Source organism: Rhodnius prolixus, unplaced genomic scaffold (genome assembly GCF_049639745.1).
Source record: "Rhodnius prolixus isolate KJV_2025 unplaced genomic scaffold, Rpr scaffold_13, whole genome shotgun sequence".
Lineage (NCBI taxonomy): Eukaryota > Metazoa > Arthropoda > Insecta > Hemiptera > Reduviidae > Rhodnius > Rhodnius prolixus.
In genome coordinates this window covers 2,787,242-2,808,126 of record NW_027411583.1, presented here as the reverse complement: position 1 = coordinate 2,808,126, position 20,885 = coordinate 2,787,242, and the positions used below count along the sequence as shown (strand labels likewise).

The window sequence follows — 20,885 nt, the reverse complement described above, 5'->3', positions numbered from 1 at the left end:
GTTTTAGAACTTTCTCATGAAATGCAAATTCACCAAGTTTATCAATCACTCATTTCAATAATTAACTTTAATATTTTACCAAGATTGATAAAGAAAATATTTCAGACGAAATACAAAAGAAAACTTAAAATGCAGCATTTAAGAAACACAAAGTGGATATTCAAAAGAACGTCAGCCTAGCAAGTGAAATTTTTAGGGAATCACGAAAAACGCATTTATTTATTTTATGATATTGATTTATTCAACATCATACTAAAGGGTTCTCTTTTCTTTTCACATTAGCCATTATTGTCCTTCTAACATAGAATTATAACAATACTAAGGTAATTGTCAAAACGTAAATTAAAATAGTGGCAGCCGCCGAATTGACAATATGCGATTCTTACTTATATTTGATGTCAATAATAAGAATATCATCACGAAGAGAAAAAAAAAGTACAACTTTTAATGCATACAAGAAAAAAAATCTGATTTTGTAATAGCATGCAAAACTTACATAAATAATTTGGATTTTTCTGTTGAATCAAGTCTTGAAAGACATTTAATGTTTACCTAGTTTACATAATAACAAAGGATCTGTTTAGTTAACAACAATATTCATTAATTTTTAATTTTCTTGAGAAAGTACTAAACAAAACGAAAAATCAATTGCTATTTGAAAAGCTAACACAAAAGAGAAGTTTAAAACAAATACAAATGGCTACAAAGAAGATACTCGTATTCTATCTGGTGGTGATAAAAGTAACTAAAACACATCAAATCGTACATGCAAGACTATCTAGCGGCACAAAATGAAACTACATTTTCACACCATAGAAGTAGATTTTAAAAAAGAATTAATACAAATAAACAATTTGGAAGAATTTTTTTGGTTTCTTGCACCACCTTAAAACTAAAGCTAGCATTAAAATTTATATATGTAAATCATTAACTTCGAGATAAGCCACCACAAATTGATATATTCCATAGAGCGAGTACCATAGAACTTTTCATAATTGTATGTATATTTACTTTCCTAACCAACGACACATTATTACATTATACTGTTGTATTTTTCATTAAATAAAAAGGTTTAAATAAAACGAAGAGTTAACTGATTTGAAAAGTAAGCCTTTATGAACTTGAGTTGATGATGAGTCGTCAATCTTAGGCCACAGCCAAAAACCAAGACGTTAAAAAAGATTAATTAACTTCTGATACGGGCTTACAAACATCTGAAATAATTTCTAACTCCATTACTACTTAGATCTTAAACGATATAAATATTATCGTAATTATGTAATTAATTTCGAACTTGATTTTTTCTTAATTGTGTCATATCGCTCAAGTTTTCTGAAGGTATCACAGCTTCTTTTATGCGTTCCTTTTTATCTGCAGCGTAAAAAGTGCAATAATCAGGCAGTTAGTTCATAGAACTCTTAAATCTAACTGGGAATAATAACCATCAGTAAATATTAGATTTGAGTTTGGCCATTTATTTCTAACTGTATGAACTATAAAAATATCATGATTGCTCTCTTCCTAAGATCTAAAGAAAAGATCTAAATCTAGAATATTAATTTATGTAAATTAGTTTCCCTTACTACTTGTATCCATGAAGCTAAGGCACATTTCCTTAATTATATTTCTATCGTAATTTGAATAATTGTTCCTCCAGCCAATGCTGCCCGTTATCATGGACATATTTAGACAGCCGATTCTATTTGGACAATAAAATATAGTGATTTATAAAATGAAGCACATGATTTATCAATCTCTGTAAGAATTGAAAGAATGAAAAACAGAAATAGCAGACTTCGGCATGCATTAAATTATAATCCTCTAAGAATAAGGTTAATGCAATTTGGAAGTTCAGCACAGCTTTCACTTTTAGTCTATACTTTTTACTTAAACTCTAAAATATTCTCACTTAACTTTCTACCAAAAATCACAAAACAAAAAACTTAACAACAAAGCTCTCATAACCCTAAAGAAGCAACTGACTCCTATGGTGTCCGAAACGTAGATCAACAATAAATAGTTTTAAAATAACTATTTGGATACTTCAAATAAAACAAAGAAATTCTCGCAATAAAATCCCAGACAATAAGGAAATCAAAATTTAATTATTTAAATGCAATACTAGTCATTATTCTTTCAATTATCATCTCCTTTTTAGAACAAAATCAATTGTTCTAAAATAATACCCGAACTTTTCAGTCTATTTATTCAGTTTTCTCTAATTTGTATGAGTTCTAACAGAATATCAATAACAAAAAGAAAACCAGGAAAAAGGTTTTATATTTTACAAAAAGTCAAAATTCAGGTAATCTCTAACATGATACTTGTATTCATACTTGAGTTATTCATTACTAATGCAAATTTGAAAATAACTTTTCAATAAAAGTTATTATAAATAAAATGACTGTCAAACTGTTTCTATTTATTGACATCTAGTAGGAAAAAATAAAGGTTCTCTACAAGTATCTCATTCAAATGGAAGCTTATTCTTAATTGTTCTTACATGTTATAATAGAGGAGATACAGTAGGACATAATTCAAATAAATTTAAATTACCACTTTTAATCAAAATTTTCCTTCTCCTACGTTATAAACAAACGTTATGACAACAACAAAAAGTCAGAGAACATACCTGAGGATCCCTTTTAATAAAAATAAAACAAAATGTTTACATTTAATTATAGCTACGCATATTAACAACTAACTCAAGTAAAACTGATAACCAACTCACATCACTTCTTAATAACATGTCCTAAATCGTATTTTCCTCGAACACAAACAAGTTTTACCCCAGGAACATCCTGTAACCTTGCAGGGTGTACTAAGACGATATTATGCTCTTGAAGATTATGTCCAATTCCAGGCACATAAGCAACCATTTCTTTACCAATACTTAATCTTACCAATACACATTTACGATTGGCTGAATTCGGTTTCTTAGGTTTCTTTACCAAAGTTTTTAGTACAACACCTTTCGCAAATGGACGGCCATCTAACGGATTTTTATTCTTTCTTTTTTTGAAGTGTGGACCAGTCTTATGCATTTGAAAAAGCGAGGCCATCTGTCTGTTTATAACTGTAAGAGTAAAGATTACTAATAATAATTAACTGTTTCATAAGTAAATAATTAAAATTGTAGTATTTGGTATTTAAGACACCCTTCCTTACTGCATCACCTCTATTATAGAGAATCAAAATATTAATCAATTAATTACCTTGAAAATTATTTAAGCTGGATAAAAAGTTTAATGCAACACCAGCAAACTTCTGAGTTAAGAAATTCATAGATCTGACTAGTACAGTAAACCGCTAGGTTGAAGATAAAGTTATAAATATTATATTTTAAACCACAGCATTAACCACTTAAATTTATTCACACAGCTTTTTATCAAAAGTGAACATACCAATTACCAAATAAGTAGGTTATAATAAGGTATGTTTGCCCGTTGACTGATAGGTAAGGTTTTACGCTTGTTATAATATGCACAAGGTTGGGCAGATCAATTCAGGAAAAATTCTAGAAAATTTGAAAATTCGCATTTTAATTAACTGAAACAAATATACAAACTAGAAAGAGGTCTACTTAAGAATTTTCACAGACTTAGAGCTAATAATAAAAACAAAGGGAAACGAAAATTAGTCCGACTTTTTCAAGGCGGCAACATTCTGTTGAATTTGAATTAATTTTTCACTAAAAATAAAGAATATTTTTAGGTTTTTGTTGTCGCCTTCTTTTCATAGTTTCTAATTTGATACAATTTTAACAAAGCAACATATAACTTCTTTTTTTAGAGTAACAATACATAATATACATACGTATGTCAGTTAAAAGATTAATTTCTTCTACCCTTTAAAATTTAAACACAACTTTGACAGTTGTTTTTTTTGTAAAATCTTTCTCAGTATGTTTGCTGTGATAGCACAGCTTCACCTACCAACAGAGCAATTAAGGAAAGCTCCAGGAAAATGAGACTGCATAAAAGTTTTGAAACCACATTCGTACGAAAAAGAATTCATAATATCCCCTCAACTAACAAACGCTTCTTTTTTTGTAGCCAATCTCTCGTACTAGTAGAGAAGTCCAGCTGAGTAATCTCCCCCTTAATATTACCTATCAAAAGCAGAAACAGCAGCGTTGCTCAGAAATTAGGAGACTATTTCCACTTTTTTTAGTGGTTTAAGCTTCTTACTTTTTAAAATGGACTGATCCTATATGTACAATCTAGCATTGGCGACAAAATTAACAATCATATACCGAAAAAACACCATTCTACAGAAATTGGGACAATATTTCCCTTATTCAAATGGTATTTACGTGCTATTTTGTAAAATAGATAGATCATAGTTGTAAAACCTAGCACTGGCCATAATATTAAATCAAAATCAAAAACATCCAACTTCCATTCAAATCACGAGAGTGTATCCTATTTTTCAAATGATTTATACAACCTACAATTCAAAAAAGATTCACACAACATAAACAATCTAGCATCACCCTTAGTTTTAACTATGAAATACAGAAAAAACACCATTCCACAAAAATAAAGAAAATATTTCCGCTTTTTCCAGTAGTTTTTACCTCTTAGTTGTCAAAATAGATCAACCAAGTTACTATAACCATGCACTGCCATTATTATTACCTAACAAAACCAGAAAAAGCATCTTTCCCCTGAAATTTGGAGTTTTTTCCATGATTTTTACTTCTTATTTTTCAAAATGGATCGAGACCTACTTTCTACAACCCAGCATTGCCCTAATTATTAACTATCAAAAGCCGAAACAGCATCTTTCCTCTGAAACTTGGAAACTATTTCCACTTTTTTCCATGGTATTTACTTCTTAATTTTCAAAATGGATCGACCTACATTCTACAACCCAGCATTGCCCTTAACATTACCTATAAAAAGAAGAAAAAGCAGCGTTCCTCAAAAATTAGGGAAATATTTTCATTTTATTCAGTAGTTTTTATTTCTTATTTTCCAAAATAGATAGACTACATTCTACAACCCAGCATTGCCCTTAATGTTAACTATCAGGTGCAGAAAAAGCAGCGTTCCACAGAAATTAGGAGAATATTTCTACTTTTTCCAATGGTTCTTACTTCTTATGCTTGAAAATGGATCGACCTACATTCTACAACCCAGCATTGCCTTTAATATTACCAATCAAAAGTAGGAAAAGCCGCATTCCACAGAAATAAGGAGACTACTTCAACTTTCTCCAATGGTTTCCAATCAGGTGCAGAAACAGCGCACAAACGCACAAATTATGAGATTATTCCCTCTTTTTCAGTGGTTTTTACTTCTTGTTTTTCAAAATAGATCGACCCATCATGTACAACGTAGCATTGCACTTAATGTTAAACATCAATTGCAGAAACAGCGTCCAAACGCAGAAATTAGTTTAAGATTTCCACTTTTTCCACCAGCTTTTACTTCTTGTTTTTCAAAGTAGATTGACCCATCTTGTACAACGTAGCATTGCACTTAATGTAAAACATCAATTGCAGAAACAGCGTCCAAACGCAGAAATTAGTTTAAGATTTCCACTTTTTCCACTAATTTTTACTTCTTTTTTTTCAAAATAGATCGATACAAGAAGTACAACCCAGCATTCACCTCAATGTTAACTACCAGGTGCAGAAACAGCGACCAAACGCAGAAATAAGGAGACTACTTCAACTTTCTCCAATGGTTTCCAATCAGGTGCAGAAACAGCGCACAAACGCACAAATTATGAGATTATTCCCTCTTTTTCAGTGGTTTTTACTTCTTGTTTTTCAAAATAGATCGACCCATCATGTACAACGTAGCATTGCACTTAATGTTAAACATCAATTGCAGAAACAGCGTCCAAACGCAGAAATTAGTTTAAGATTTCCACTTTTTCCACCAGCTTTTACTTCTTGTTTTTCAAAGTAGATTGACCCATCCTGTACAACGTAGAATTGCACTTAATGTTAAACATCAATTGCAGAAACAGCATCCAAACTCAGAAATTAGTTTAAGATTTCCACTTTTTCCACCAGGTTTTACTTCTTGTTTTTCAAAGTAGATTGACACATCCTGTACAACGTAGCATTGCACTTAATGTAAAACATCAATTGCAGAAACAGCGTCCAAACGCATAAATTAGTTTAAGATTTCCACTTTTTCCACCAGCTTTTACTTCTTGTTTTTCAAAGTAGATTGACCCATCTTGTACAACGTAGCATTGCACTTAATGTAAAACATCAATTGCAGAAACAGCGTCCAAACGCAGAAATTAGTTTAAGATTTCCACTTTTTCCACTAATTTTTACTTCTTTTTTTTCAAAATAGATCGATACAAGAAGTACAACCCAGCATTCACCTTAATGTTAACTATCAGCTGCAAAAACAGCGTCCAAACGCAGAAATTAGTTTAAGATTTCCACTTTTTCCACCAGCTTTTACTTCTTGTTTTTCAAAGTAGATTGACCCATCCTGTACAACGTAGAATTGCACTTAATGTTAAACATCAATTGCAGAAACAGCATCCAAACGCAGAAATTAGTTTAAGATTTCCACTTTTTCCACTAATTTTTACTTCTTTTTTTTCAAAATAGATCGATACAAGAAGTACAACCCAGCATTCACCTTAATGTTAACTATCAGGTGCAGAAACAGCAGCAATACTGTGAAATTAGTTAAAGATTTCCACTTTTTCCACTAGTTTTTACTTCTTATTTTTTAAAATAGATCGGTACAAGTAGTACAACCCAGCATTGACCTTAATGTTAACTATCAGGTGCAGAAACAGCGTCCAAACGCAGAAATTAGGAGACTATTTCCACTTTTCTCCTAGGTTTTTACTTCTTGCTATTCAAAATAGATCGACCAAAGCTGTACAACCAAGCATTGCCCTTAATATTAACTATCAGGTGCAAAAACAGCGTCCAAACGCAGAAATTAGTTTAAGATTTCCACTTTTTCCACCAGCTTTTACTTCTTGTTTTTCAAAGTAGATTGACCCATCATGTACAACGTAGCATTGCACTTAATGTTAAACCAGCTTTTACTTCTTGTTTTTCAAAGTAGATTGACCCATCCTGTACAACGTAGAATTGCACTTAATGTTAAACATCAATTGCAGAAACAGCGTCCAAACGCAGAAATTAGTTTAAGATTTCCACTTTTTCCACCAGGTTTTACTTCTTGTTTTTCAAAGTAGATTGACCCATCCTGTACAACGTAGCATTGCACTTAATGTAAAACATCAATTGCAAAAACAGCGTCCAAACGCATAAATTAGTTTAAGATTTCCACTTTTTCCACCAGCTTTTACTTCTTGTTTTTCAAAGTAGATTGACCCATCTTGTACAACGTAGCATTGCACTTAATGTAAAACATCAATTGCAGAAACAGCGTCCAAACGCAGAAATTAGTTTAAGATTTCCACTTTTTCCACTAATTTTTACTTCTTTTTTTTCAAAATAGATCGGTACAAGAAGTACAACCCAGCATTCACCTCAATGTTAACTACCAGGTGCAGAAACAGCGTCCAAACGCAGAAATTAGGAGACTATTTCCACTTTTCTCCTAGGTTTTTACTTCTTGCTATTCAAAATAGATCGACCAAAGCTGTACAACCAAGCATTGCCCTTAATATTAACTATCAGGTTCAAAAACAGCGTCCAAACGCAAAATTAGTTTAAGATTTCCACTTTTTCCACCAGCTTTTACTTCTTGTTTTTCAAAGTACATTGACCCATCATGTACAACGTAGCATTGCACTTAATGTTAAACATTAATTGCAGAAACAGCATCCAAACGCAGAAATTAGTTTAAGATTTCCACTTTTTCCACTAGTTTTTACTTCTTTTTTCCAAAATAGATCGATACAAGGAGTACAACCCAGGATTGACCTTAATGTTAACTATCGGGTGCAGAAACAGCGTCCAAACGCCGAAATTAGTTTAAGATTTCCACTTTTTCCACCAGCTTTTACTTCTTGTTTTTCAAAGTAGATTGACCCATCCTGTACAACGTAGAATTGCACTTAATGTTAAACATCAATTGCAGAAACAGCGTCCAAACGCAGAAATTAGTTTAAGATTTCCACTTTTTCCACTAATTTTTACTTCTTTTTTTTCAAAATAGATCGATACAAGAAGTACAACCCAGCATTCACCTTAATGTTAACTATCAGGTGCAAAAACAGCGTCCAAACGCAGAAATTAGTTTAAGATTTCCACTTTTTCCACCAGCTTTTACTTCTTGTTTTTCAAAGTAGATTGACCCATCATGTACAACGTAGCATTGCACTTAATGTTAAACATTAATTGCAGAAACAGCATCCAAACGCCGAAATTAGTTTAAGATTTCCACTTTTTCCACTAGTTTTTACTTCTTTTTTCCAAAATAGATCGATACAAGGAGTACAACCCAGGATTGACCTTAATGTTAACTATCGGGTGCAGAAACAGCGTCCAAACGCCGAAATTAGTTTAAGATTTCCACTTTTTCCACCAGCTTTTACTTCTTGTTTTTCAAAGTAGATTGACCCATCCTGTACAACGTAGAATTGCACTTAATGTTAAACATCAATTGCAGAAACAGCGTCCAAACGCAGAAATTAGTTTAAGATTTCCACTTTTTCCACCAGCTTTTACTTCTTTTTTTTCAAAATAGATCGATACAAGAAGTACAACCCAGCATTGACCTTAATGTTAACTATCAGGTGCAAAAACAGCGTCCAAACGCAGAAATTAGTTTAAGTTTCCACTTTTTCCACCAACTTTTACTTCTTGTTTTTCAAAGTACATTGACCCATCCTGTACAACGTAGAATTGCACTTAATGTTAAACATCAATTGCAGAAACAGCGTCCAAACGCAGAAATTAGTTTAAGATTTCCACTTTTTCCACTAATTTTTACTTCTTTTTTTTCAAAATAGATCGATACAAGAAGTACAACCCAGCATTCACCTTAATGTTAACTATCAGGTGCAAAAACAGCGTCCAAACGCAGAAATTAGTTTAAGATTTCCACTTTTTCCACCAGCTTTTACTTCTTGTTTTTCAAAGTAGATTGACCCATCCTGTACAACGTAGAATTGCACTTAATGTTAAACATCAATTGCAGAAACAGCGTCCAAACGCAGAAATTAGTTTAAGATTTCCACTTATTCCACTAATTTTTACTTCTTTTTTTCCAAAATAGATCGATACAAGAAGTACAACCCAGCATTCACCTTAATGTTAACTATCAGGTGCAAAAACAGCGTCCAAACGCAGAAATTAGTTTAAGATTTCCACTTTTTCCACTAGTTTTTACTTTTTTTTTCCAAAATAGATCGATACAAGGAGTACAACCCAGGATTGACCTTAATGTTAACTATCGGGTGCAGAAACAGCGTCCAAAAGCAGAAATTAGTTTAAGATTTCCACTTTTTCCACTAATTTTTACTTCTTTTTTTTCAAAATAGATCGATACAAGAAGTACAACCCAGCATTCACCTTAATGTTAACTATCAGGTGCAGAAACAGCAGCAATACTGTGAAATTAGTTAAAGATTTCCACTTTTTCCACTAGTTTTTACTTCTTATTTTTTAAAATAGATCGGTACAAGTAGTACAACCCAGCATTGACCTTAATGTTAACTATCAGGTGCAGAAACAGCGTCCAAACGCAGAAATTAGGAGACTATTTCCACTTTTCTCCTAGGTTTTTACTTCTTGCTATTCAAAATAGATCGACCCAACATCTATTACCTAGCATTGCCGTAATATTATCAATCAAATGCAGAAACAGCAGCGTTCCACAGAAATTTGGAGACTATTTCCTCTTTTTTCAGTGGTTTTTGCTTCTTATTTTTCTAAATAGATCGTCCCAGTATGTACAACGTAGCATTACACGTAATTTTAATCATCAATTGCCGAAACTGCGGAATCCAACAGTAACTAGCACCTTATTTCCATTTTTTTCCAAGGGTTCATGCTTCTTGCTTTCAAGGTAGATCGACCCAACATGTAGATCGTAGGATTGTCTTTAATATTATGTATCAAATGCAAAAACTGCAGCTTTCTACAGAAATTAGGAGATTATTTCTTCTTTTTTCAGTGGTCTTTGCTTCTTTTTTTCTAAATAGCTATTCCCAAGAAGCACAACCTTGCATTGCACTTAATATTAACTATCAGGTGCAGAAACAGCGTTTAAACGTAGAAATTAATTTTAGATTTCCACTTTTTCCACTAGTTTTAACTTCTTATTTTTCAAAATAGATCGACCCAACATGTACAATCCAGCATTGCCGTTATATTATCTATCAAATGCAGAAACAGCAGCGTCTCAACGCAGAAATTAGGAGACTATTTCCTCTCTTTTCAGTGGTTTTTGCTTCTTACTTTTCGAAATAGATCGACCCAGTATGTACAACGTAGCATTGACTTTAATATTAACTATCAGGTGCAGAAACAGCGTTCAATCGCAGAAATTAGGAGGAGATTTCCACTTTTTTCCTAGGTTTTTAATTCTTGCTTTTTAAAATAGATCGACCCAACATGTACAACCCAGCATTTCCCTTAATATTACCTGTCAGGTGCAGAAACAGCGTGTTAAATGCAGAAATTAGGAGGCTATTTGTACGTTTTTCCAAGGTTTTTACTTCTTGTTTTTCAAATTAGATCGATAGAAGAACTACAACCCAGTATTCCCCTTAATATTAACTATCAGGTGCAGAAACAGCGTCCAAACGCGGAAATTAGGAGGCTATTTCCACTTTTTCCACTAGTTTTTACTTATAATTTGTCAAAATTGATAGACCAAACGTTTATTACCTAGCATTGCCGTAATATTAATTATTAAATGCAAAACCAGCAGCAATGGAGTGCAATGAGTAGTCTATTTCCACTTTTTCCACTAGTTTTTACTTCTTGTTTTTCAAAATAGATCAATACAAGGAGTACAACGTAATATTGTCTTAAATATTTCCTATCAAAAGCAGAAACTGCAGCGTTCCTCAAAAATTAGGAGACTATTTCCTCTTTTTCCATTGGCTTTTACTTTTAATTTTTCAAAATGGATCGTCCTACATTCTACAACCAACTATTGCCCTCAATATTAGCTGTCAAAAGCAGAAAGAAGTTCTCTCTCCTGAAATTTAGGGGATATTTCCACTTTTTCCATGATTTTTACTTCTTATTTTTTAAAATAGATCGACCTATATTGTAGAAACAACATTGCCCTTAATATTAAACATCAATTGCAGAAACAGCGGAATCCTAGGGTAATTAGGACCTTATTTCCACTTTTTCCAACGCTTTATGCTTCTTGCTTTTTAAAATAGATCCACCCAACATGTACAACGTAGCATTGCCCTTAATATTATCTATCAAATGCAGAAACAGCAGCGTTCCACAGAAATTAGGGCACTATTTCCTCTTTCTTTAGTGGTTTTTACTTCTTATTTTTCTAAATAAGTTTTCAACAAGCACAAGCTAGCATTGACCTTATTATTAACTATCAGGTGCAGAAACAGCGTCCAAACGCGAAAATTAGTTTAAGGTTTCCACTTTTTCCACTAGTTTTTACTTCTTATTTTTCAAAATAGATCGATACAAGAAGTACAACCTAGCATTGCTCTTAACATTAACTAATAAATGCAGAAACAGCAGTGTTCCACAGTAATTAGGAGACTATTTCCTCTTTTTTCAGTGGTTTTTGCTTCTTGCTTTAAAAATAGATCGACCCAACATGTAGATCGTAGCATGGTCCTTAATATTAAACATCAATTGCAGAAACAGCGGAATCCTAAAGTAATTAGGACCTTATTTCCACTTTTTCCAAGGCTTTATGCTTCTTGTTCTTTAAAATAGATCCACCCACGTGTTTAACGTAGCATTACCCTTAATATTAAACATCAATTGCAGAAACAGCGGAATCCTAGAGTAATTAGGACCTTATTTCGACCTTTTTCAGTGGTTTTTACTTCTTATTTTTCTAAATAACTTTTCAACAAGCACAAGCTAGCATTGCTCTTAATATTTACTATTAAATGCAAAAACAGCAGCGTTCCACAGAGATTAGGAGACTATTTCCACTTTTTTCCAAGGTTTTTACTTCTTGGTTTTCAAAATAGATCGACCTAACATGTACAACCCAGCATTGCTTATAACATTAACTATCAGGTGCCGAAAGAGCGTCCATACGCAGAAATTAGAAGATTATTTGCACTTTTTTCAGTGGTTTTTGCCTCTTATTTTTCTAAATAGATCTTCCCAACAAGCACAACCTAGGATTGCTCTTAACATTAACTAATAAATGCAGAAACAGCAGTGTTTCACAGTAATTAGGGGACTATTTCCTCTTTTTTCTGTGGTTTTTGCTTCTTGCTTTCAAAATAGATCGTAGCATGGTCCTTAATATTAAACATCAATTGCAGAAACAGCAGCGTTCCACAGAAATTAGGACACTATTTCCTCTTTGTTCAGTGGTTTTTACTTCTTATTTTTCTAAATAGATCGACCGAACATGTACAACCTAGCATTGGCCTTATTATTAACTATCAAATACACAACAGCAGCTTTCCAGTGAAATTAGGAGATATTTTCCTGTTTATTAGTTTTTACTTCTTGTTTTTCAAAACAGATCGGCCATGATCACTGTCTTAAATTGGCTTTATTAACTAACAAATACAGAAACAGCAGCCTTGCAGTGAAATTAGAAGAAATGTTTAGAATTATTCTTTATTTAGAATAAAGGGCATAATGAAGATAAATTACAAGAATAATTAAAAACAGTTATAATAAAGTTTTTAATAAAAACAACTTATAATGACGATGATTTTGTCATTTTGTTATTCTAACAATCTATTGGTCTGCATAAGAGCCAACCGTGGCGTGGCCATTTTTGAAGTGAATATTTATTTGTTTTACTATGTTGACATTCGGGGACTTTTTTTTTTACTGTAGTTTTTGTTTTAAACATCATATATGAAATGGCATATATTGGGATTGTGTTAATTTGATGTGTGCAACTTCTGCTAGTTTTTTATTACCTGGGCTGTCCTTTTCTTGTAACTTTATTTAAGATGACATATTAGTCATTCGTCCTGTGGCGACTTTTTTGGCATTTTTTTGGAGGGAGCTGCGAAAGTGTATGATTTCTGTGAATGAAAATGGCCAGCACAAGGGTCTGTGACCTCTAATAAGTTCTAAACAATATTATATTTATATTAAAAAAAAAAAAGTAAAGTAATCGCCTATTTTTTCTGGCGGGGCTTAACGTCCAACTACCAATTAGGTGTGGTGGACGGAGGCGACTAGCAACATACATTACTGTAAATTTCTCATATTAACCATTAAATAAATTCCAAGGCCTAAGACTGGGAATCGAACACAGTACCACAATACATATTAGTTTCGCAGGACTCGCCTCTAACCGCTCGGCTACCGTGGCGCCCAATATTTTATATTGATACTTTATATTGATATCCTAAATGGACGGAAACTTTAAAACTCTGGTATTCATTTGTACTTCTTAAGAATATTATATTTAGTTGAGTTGAATAATTTATTGAAAACAAATGATGGTAATCATATGTTTTGTGTGTATCAAAAAAAATATTTAATTACTCAATATAATTTATTATTATAGTACATATCGCAATTTAAAGAAAGTTTCAATATTTCAGGCTTTTCAACCAGTTTTGGATTGATTTCCTTTACAAGTGGAAGTGCTCTTAACTTTCTTCCATGCCTACCAGATTTCCGTTGCCACAAACCAGAACGTGGTCGATTACCCATTTCTCGATTTTTCTGAGCACTTCCTATCGGAGTTTTTGCATGCAAAACATTTGAAAGTCGTCCTAAAAAAAAAAGGTTATCTCAATGTCAATTGCTCAATATATCTATTTGCAAAACTAATACCAATTAAGATGGCAGTTAACTTCTTAAAATTGAAGTAAGTAAATGGAAGAAAGTTTATCCAAAAGCTATTCTCATCTTAATGGAAAGCTTCGAACGCCAATAAGTCTGGAATAGTTAGAAGGTGTTTGAATATATTATTTATTAAAAGAAAATCAACTAATCTTACCAACAGTGGCCATGCATTCTTGAGGTAGGGACACCTCCAGTTTTGAAGGTAATTGTACAATTACTCTATTTTCTATTTTTCTAATGATTGTAGCACATGAACCAGCAGCGTGTACATAGAAGCCTCCCTTTCCAGCATATTTTTCAATATTATGAACTAGAGAACCAACAGGTAGAGCTCCTAAAGGATATGCATCACCTTCCTTTGCTGCAACTGGAATAAAATAAAAGTCATCTAGCAGAATAAAAATAATACTAGTAAAAATTACGAGTATTATAATAACTATTACAGCTAGAGACAAGTATGGAAGCAAGTTACATTTGTTTTTCATTCATATCTGTAGCACTTGTGGCCATAATGTGTTCTTAAATGTAATTTATGAGATGGAAACAACTACTTTAAATGGAATTTAAAAACGGTAGCAACACAGGCCACAAATTACGTAAATAAGCCTTCAAAAATAAAAGATAATTAATGAATTAAGAAAGGGGTTAAAGTAATCTAGAACTCTGAACAGTCAGAGTAAAATGGTGAGGACACGTCATGTTTGTCTATGTTGCAATCGTAATGTTGTGCTGTTTAAGATCATTGACACTTTCAGACCAGACAAGTTGTGGAAAAGCTGAGGCCGCATTCCGAGGAATTTAAAGTGTGCCAACTATTTATTCGATTTATACTCGTATATATTAACTATTCCTTCATTGTCTCTACTATGTGCAATACAATGTGTCATTTCAAAAAACTAAAGCATATTAATCTTTAGAATTGTTCTCAGGCCAATACTATGTAACCTACAGAATCGTTCCCGGACCACTAAGTTTACAAGTTCGATAGAACTGGGGTTTGGTTATTTTTCTGAAGGACAAAGTGAGGGCACAGGGATACCAGTCAACAGTTTGCACTAGCGGTTAGGAAACAAACGAAAGTTTACTCTAAAGCTAATTAATCAATTTTATTTTAAATTATTATTTGTTTAATTACCTGGAATTCGAGGTATATACTGCGAGGTGTATATGATATCACCTGGTTTCATATTTTCAGTAGCAAGATAATATTTCATTTTATCACCACCAGCAACTAAAGCTATGTGACTTGTACGACAATAATCAATCATTATGTCAATAACTTTTTCAGCAAGAGGTGGTACATCATCTTTAGGTCCTTCTCGTTTCCAATGAATCCAATGGTATTTCCTTTTTATACCACCTCCGATTCCTTTTATAACTAGTCTTCCTTTAACAAAAAATAATATATCCTGTATCAAAAATATTATATGTGACACGAAAAAGTTAAGGTGACAAATAAATTGAAAATAATATTTAATTTTACTTAATCACATCCACATCTACGTACGTATCCATTAGTGCAGCCAGTACTTTGTTTTAGAAAGATTTCGTTTATACATATTTCCCTTGTGCATTAGGCATTACACTTTATGGTCTTAGAAAATGATCACAATTTCAATAGATTTTACATGTGACAATGTGGACTTTCTAATTCCCCAAAACAAAAAAAAATTCTGGTAGATGGGTGAGAGTAATGCTGGGTTCTGTTATTTCTATATCACGACAACATTACGGACTGAAAATTCAGAGAATCTAATTCTAGTATGGATACATCTTACCTTAAGTAGGTAAATTGTACGGTAGGGCAACCCTAAAACAATAGGCTTCTCGCTTTTTTATCATGTATAAACTGCCTTAAGTTTCCAGTACTGTATTTCCGCAATTTTGCAAAACCTTCAGCTCATTAAAAAGTTGGTACGTACTCTAGCGAGATAAAAGTTATTACTTGCTGAACTTGATGAATTGCTGTTCATGTTCATATTATACTTAAACTTAGTCGATCTTTTTTTAATTTTTTTGGCGCATCGACTGCGTTGGTCATTAGCACCGTCGAATCTTTTATTTATATAAGTTTTGATACCTTCTCATGTCTTCATTCTAACGTTCTACGGAATATTGAGCAGCTTAGCGGAGTATACAAACGCTAGATCACTAGTACTCCTCAGCTATCTACTTATTTCATAAAAATAGGCAGGCACACATTCTTTGGCCGTTGATATTTTACCCTTCTGTACAAATGAACTCAAAAGTATCCATTTGAAAGCGAAAATAAGCAACTAAGTTTAATAGCAATCTAAAACAATCCACTTCTTAATAATTTGCTTTCAGGACAACTTCATCTACGTGTAATGCACGAATACTTCAAGAAATGCAATGTAGACATCAAAAGATTTGGTTTTATAAATGCCCTTTATCTGTACACGATATTCAGTTTCTCCATCATCTTTCTATCTAATCAAGAGAGCTAACCCATAATAGTTGCATAATTATTATTTTTTAATATTCATTTTCTTACCAGTTTTTGGATCCCTGCCACCAAGGTTAGTCACTTCAAGAGGTTTAACCGTATATTCTTCAGGATAGTGCACTATTCTTCTAAATTTTCCAGCTGCAGGTCCAACATTACTTGGTAATTCAACATCTCGGCTTTTATTTCTAACATTTATAACTAACAATCTTAAACTTTTGTGAATATTAAAAGCAGAATCAAATAAACGTAAATTTTTGGTAAATGAACAAAATGCGGACATTTTTGAACAAACCAGGGAAGATTAGAAAATATAGTTCAACACAACAAGATTATAATTAAGAAGTAATCAAGTGACTGCATAAAATATTCATATCAACACCTTTAATAAAAAATATAACCCTATTCTATTGTAACCTACATTTTTAAAGCCGCTATCGTAACTTTTGTTTCCAAAAACAGCCAACAGATATCGCAATAATGTCAATTTTACCATAAATAGTTTAAAAATTGGACGGTAGATGTCATAAAAATCAACTGTTGGCGGCTTGCTTCAAGATTTCAGTTTAGGAAATTTATGAAATGGTGTTTCAGTACAGCTCGTGCGAAAATGAATTTATAACTGGAATTTATTGCACTCCTTTGTATCTATATTTTCTATCTATAAAGGTATCTATATTTTTTCTAGTTATCCATATTTTAAGGAGTTCAATGTTGATTATCACAATTTTTAATGCCTTTTATTTTATTATGTGTGCAGTTTCGTATAAGTAGTTCTACATTTCTAATGAAAAATATTAATTTGTTGGGCCTAAAGTTAATTCTCGGGTTTTTGTGGTTTATAGTTGCACAGCAAGTTTCAATACATATCTTGGATTGTTTATTTCTTAACCAATAAAACTGAAATAAAAACCATCAATCCGGTGACTTGCCAACTTTGTATTTTTACATTTTCTCTTATACATTTATGTTTATATGTATTTGAAGGATATTTACATATCAGTTGGTTCCATTAATTTAATCATTCAATGAAGAATGTTTTCAAAAAAAGAAAAAGTATTTATTATTCATCATAATTATAATTATATAGATATCATGAAGCTCTAGGGCGAATTATTTCATGATAGAAGAGTTTCTTGTTATAAATAGCAATGTTAAGTGAATTCCTAATCTTTCTACAATTAAACATTCAGGCCAGCATATAGGTTTTCTCAATCCTTTCTTAAAATTTAAAAAAAATGTACCAAAATAAAAATTTTAGAATAAGAAGTTAAAATGATTAAAATTACGCTACGTTTGGCTTTTTGACACTATTTTTCCTATTGTACATTTTGATTTCTGGAGATTTAAGTTGATCAAAGAGGAATCTTATAGAGAACTCTCAAAGTAAAAATTTTAATAGATATTACCATGATTAAATTCCTATTACTAAATATAATGCTTGTACCTATCTTATTGGCCTTCAAACTTATTCATGATAATCATGAGAAATAGAATAGCCAGACGAACAATCAATGGCTTAAACGGATTTCCATTGTGGTTTATCTATTGAGGATTATTCAAAAGTTATAAACCTGGTTGACTTACTGTATATAAGTTCACTTTTACATTCTTTTCCTCTAAATTAAAAATGTGGGGAACGAAACTTGTCCATGACTTAGAGGAAACTGTGTAGTTTAGAGCCATGCTTATGTTAAGTTCTACATTTATTTAAGTATACAACATAAACATAAATAATGGGTATTCAGGGAAAATCTGAAGCGAGTTGACTAAGAAGGATTAATAATTCAACAGCCCAAAAAGCAGTAGAAATGAGTTTAAGTCACTTTGTAGTAAAAAAAGTGGAAACCTATAGGATAGATCTTGGCCCAATTGGGCTGAAAGACTCTAATTTGAATGAAAAATATTAGTGGGTTAAATAAAACTGATTTCTTATTAAAAATTAAGTTTTGATTTCTGTCGTTTAATTTGGTTGTAGAAATAATTTTCAACACTGATTTAGACTATTAAGTCTTTTTTTTCTTATAATAATGAACATCTACGAGTAAAATTTATGGACATAAAGTACATTTCGAGACATTCTTTCTAAAAAGATACACTTTATAACATTTCCAAAGAATACAATATGTACCTAACGTTCCTTCTCAATTGTTTTGAAATAAAAAGTGAAAATATGGTGTTGAATTTTCTAGAAATATCTTGTCATTCTTTTAGTTGAAATATTTTAAGATCAGAACTTTACTCTAGTGTAAACAGATGTATATGATATTGCAAAAGTACTTAACATTGTTCTTAAAACTTTATTAAAAATAATATTATTTAACAACTGTAGTAAAGCATAAATCATGTGGTACAGTGAATATTGAGGCTTCTTTTTTTAAATCTTTGCCTAAAATTGATTATTTTGAATTTTGTTTTGTTTAATTAACGAAAAATACGAAAAACAAAATAAATACTGAACAATAGTACTTTATTGCAAATTTTGGGGATTGCCATCTTGGCTTCCAAGACGAGATCATATATTTTATTTAATATTTTCATTAACTGAAAGATTTTTGAGTATAAAAAAATCTGTAAAATATCCAAATATTTTAACTAATTTGGTATAGTTTTGTTTGTAATTTTAATGCAAAAAATTGCCTCAAGTGTTGTACCTTAAGCTTTTATTCATATGTACAATTAGTTTTTCTAAAGCTATTTCTTCAAAACTACAAACTAGTAGGTTCTAATTAAAAATTATTACAATAATGATTATATATTATTTTATTAATTTCGAAGTCGAAGGTTTCCCTGCCTTATCATTTTAGCTCAAATACATCTTTATCATCAAATCAATACTTTCACACATATTTAAATTCATGTGGGTTGCGCGCGCATATGTTTTATTGATTGTTTAGAACTTATTATTATAACAATAAAATATTTTCTTTTGATAATAAATCTTCTAATTTTCATAATAAATTTTTAAAACTAAAATTCAAAAAGAAAAATATACTAAATAAACTAGTAATGTTAATGGTGTTTAAGTTGGCTGCCTTGCTTCTATGTCTCCCTGCCGATAACTAACTGTTACTGCTTTTGTAGTGTGTAGAACTAGTCCATTCGAGTAAAAGGTCTTGGATGCGTTTAGCTATACATTTTTAAATCAATTGTTTTTATATAGTACAGTAATTTTTCGTTACATATTCCAAAAAAAGGCTGCATTTAGTGGTTTTTTGTTGTAAAAAAAATTACCGTAATTGTATTAGTACTAATTATTTAACCTTCACTCGTTTTGAAGTTTATGAAACCTTTCTCTTGGTTAGTTTGAAATTATGTAGTAATTCATTTTCTTAGTGCAAGTGTTTCTAATACAAATTATATTTAACTGATTAAAAATAAAATTCAATATTTTTTTACATCTGTTGGTTGTACAGTTGCGAAAAAACTTTAAAAAGTCAGTCATGTGTATTGTTTATATGAGGACTAATATTGGTTTAAGCTTCTTGTGAAGTGCCGGTGGATTTAGATTTGTATATTAAAACGAAAATTAGACCAAGTTACTAGTCCATTGAAAAAAAAATGCCTAGCGGTAAGCAACGATCCGAACGTAAGGCACAAAGGGAAAGTGGTGAAGATTCCGAAGATGAAAGCGAAGTTTTAGAGGAAAGCCCTTGTGGTCGGTGGTTAAAAAGGAGAGAAGAGGTGAGTGAATTGTTTAGAATTTTTAACTTTTCATTTCTTTTTAATTTACTCTAAAGAAGTGAAAAAGGCAAAACTGTTTAATAGAAGTGGAAATTAGTTTAAAATAATTTATTAATTTTGTTACAATATGACTTGAAGTTTTAACTATTATATTATATTGAATCTAACGGTATAATATTTTAATTAAACATTTCTCTTTTTATTGCGATTTCAATGGATAGAATTACTTTCAACTTATATTATTTTTAATACATTTAATTTAACTTTGTTAAGTTTCACATATTTTTATATTTCGTTCCTTTTTGAGTATAATTATGGTAGATTGTCACGTATAATCAGTTAAATTAAGTTGTGGTATTAAGATATTCCATTACATATTGCCAGTAATAAGTTTATTAATATGTGTTTAACGTTTTTAAAGAATATATTCTAATATTTATTAAAAAGACCTAAGGGACGGAGCGTTACAATACATTATTGCCAGAAAGTATCTTAAATTTGTTTAAAATCTTGATTCTAATAACCAAAACAACTTATAACTAGTTTGCCTTAACAGCTTTTTGCAACGGTCATTTTGAATTTTAAAAGAGATTATGGTCATTCGTTTTCTCAGTATCACATCCACCTTTCATAAACCATCATTTTTACCTTAATACTGTTGAAATCTTATAGTTTGCTACAAAAAAGTCAAAGATGTTTTGCAGTAACTAGTATTGCCTTCTTAATTCTTAATGATTTTCTTTAATTGAGCAAGTGCTTTTTTCAAGAGATATTGTTCAAATTCTTGGACTTTTTTTTTTTAATTTACTTGAACTCATTATATTAGAGATAAAG

General features: G+C 31.4%; 3 protein-coding genes across 3 annotated transcripts in view; 1 reads left to right on the top strand and 2 right to left on the bottom strand.

The window, feature by feature from the left end:
• Positions 1-2,542: 2,542 nt before the first annotated feature.
• On the bottom strand, positions 2,543-3,478 carry tko (30S ribosomal protein S12 technical knockout). Its single transcript, XM_074115919.1, has 2 exons — positions 3,216-3,478; positions 2,543-3,076 (listed from the first exon to the last, which is right to left on the bottom strand). Exons 1-2 carry the CDS (start codon positions 3,283-3,285, stop codon positions 2,733-2,735), a joined length of 414 nt encoding a protein of 137 aa, XP_073972020.1. The 5' UTR covers positions 3,286-3,478; the 3' UTR covers positions 2,543-2,732.
• A 10,107-nt stretch (positions 3,479-13,585) lies between these two features.
• On the bottom strand, positions 13,586-16,777 carry mRpL2 (mitochondrial ribosomal protein L2). Its single transcript, XM_074115897.1, has 4 exons — positions 16,416-16,777; positions 15,036-15,287; positions 14,055-14,267; positions 13,586-13,827 (listed from the first exon to the last, which is right to left on the bottom strand). Exons 1-4 carry the CDS (start codon positions 16,648-16,650, stop codon positions 13,595-13,597), a joined length of 933 nt encoding a protein of 310 aa, XP_073971998.1. The 5' UTR covers positions 16,651-16,777; the 3' UTR covers positions 13,586-13,594.
• A 2,636-nt stretch (positions 16,778-19,413) lies between these two features.
• The window catches only part of Madm (MLF1-adaptor molecule), a 243,375-nt gene continuing 241,903 nt past the window's right edge, over positions 19,414-20,885 (top strand). Inside the window, exon 1 of the mRNA XM_074115896.1 lies at positions 19,414-20,051. Within this exon, the coding sequence (XP_073971997.1) occupies positions 19,929-20,051 (123 nt within the window). The 5' untranslated portion in view covers positions 19,414-19,928. The remainder of the gene's footprint in view (positions 20,052-20,885) is intronic.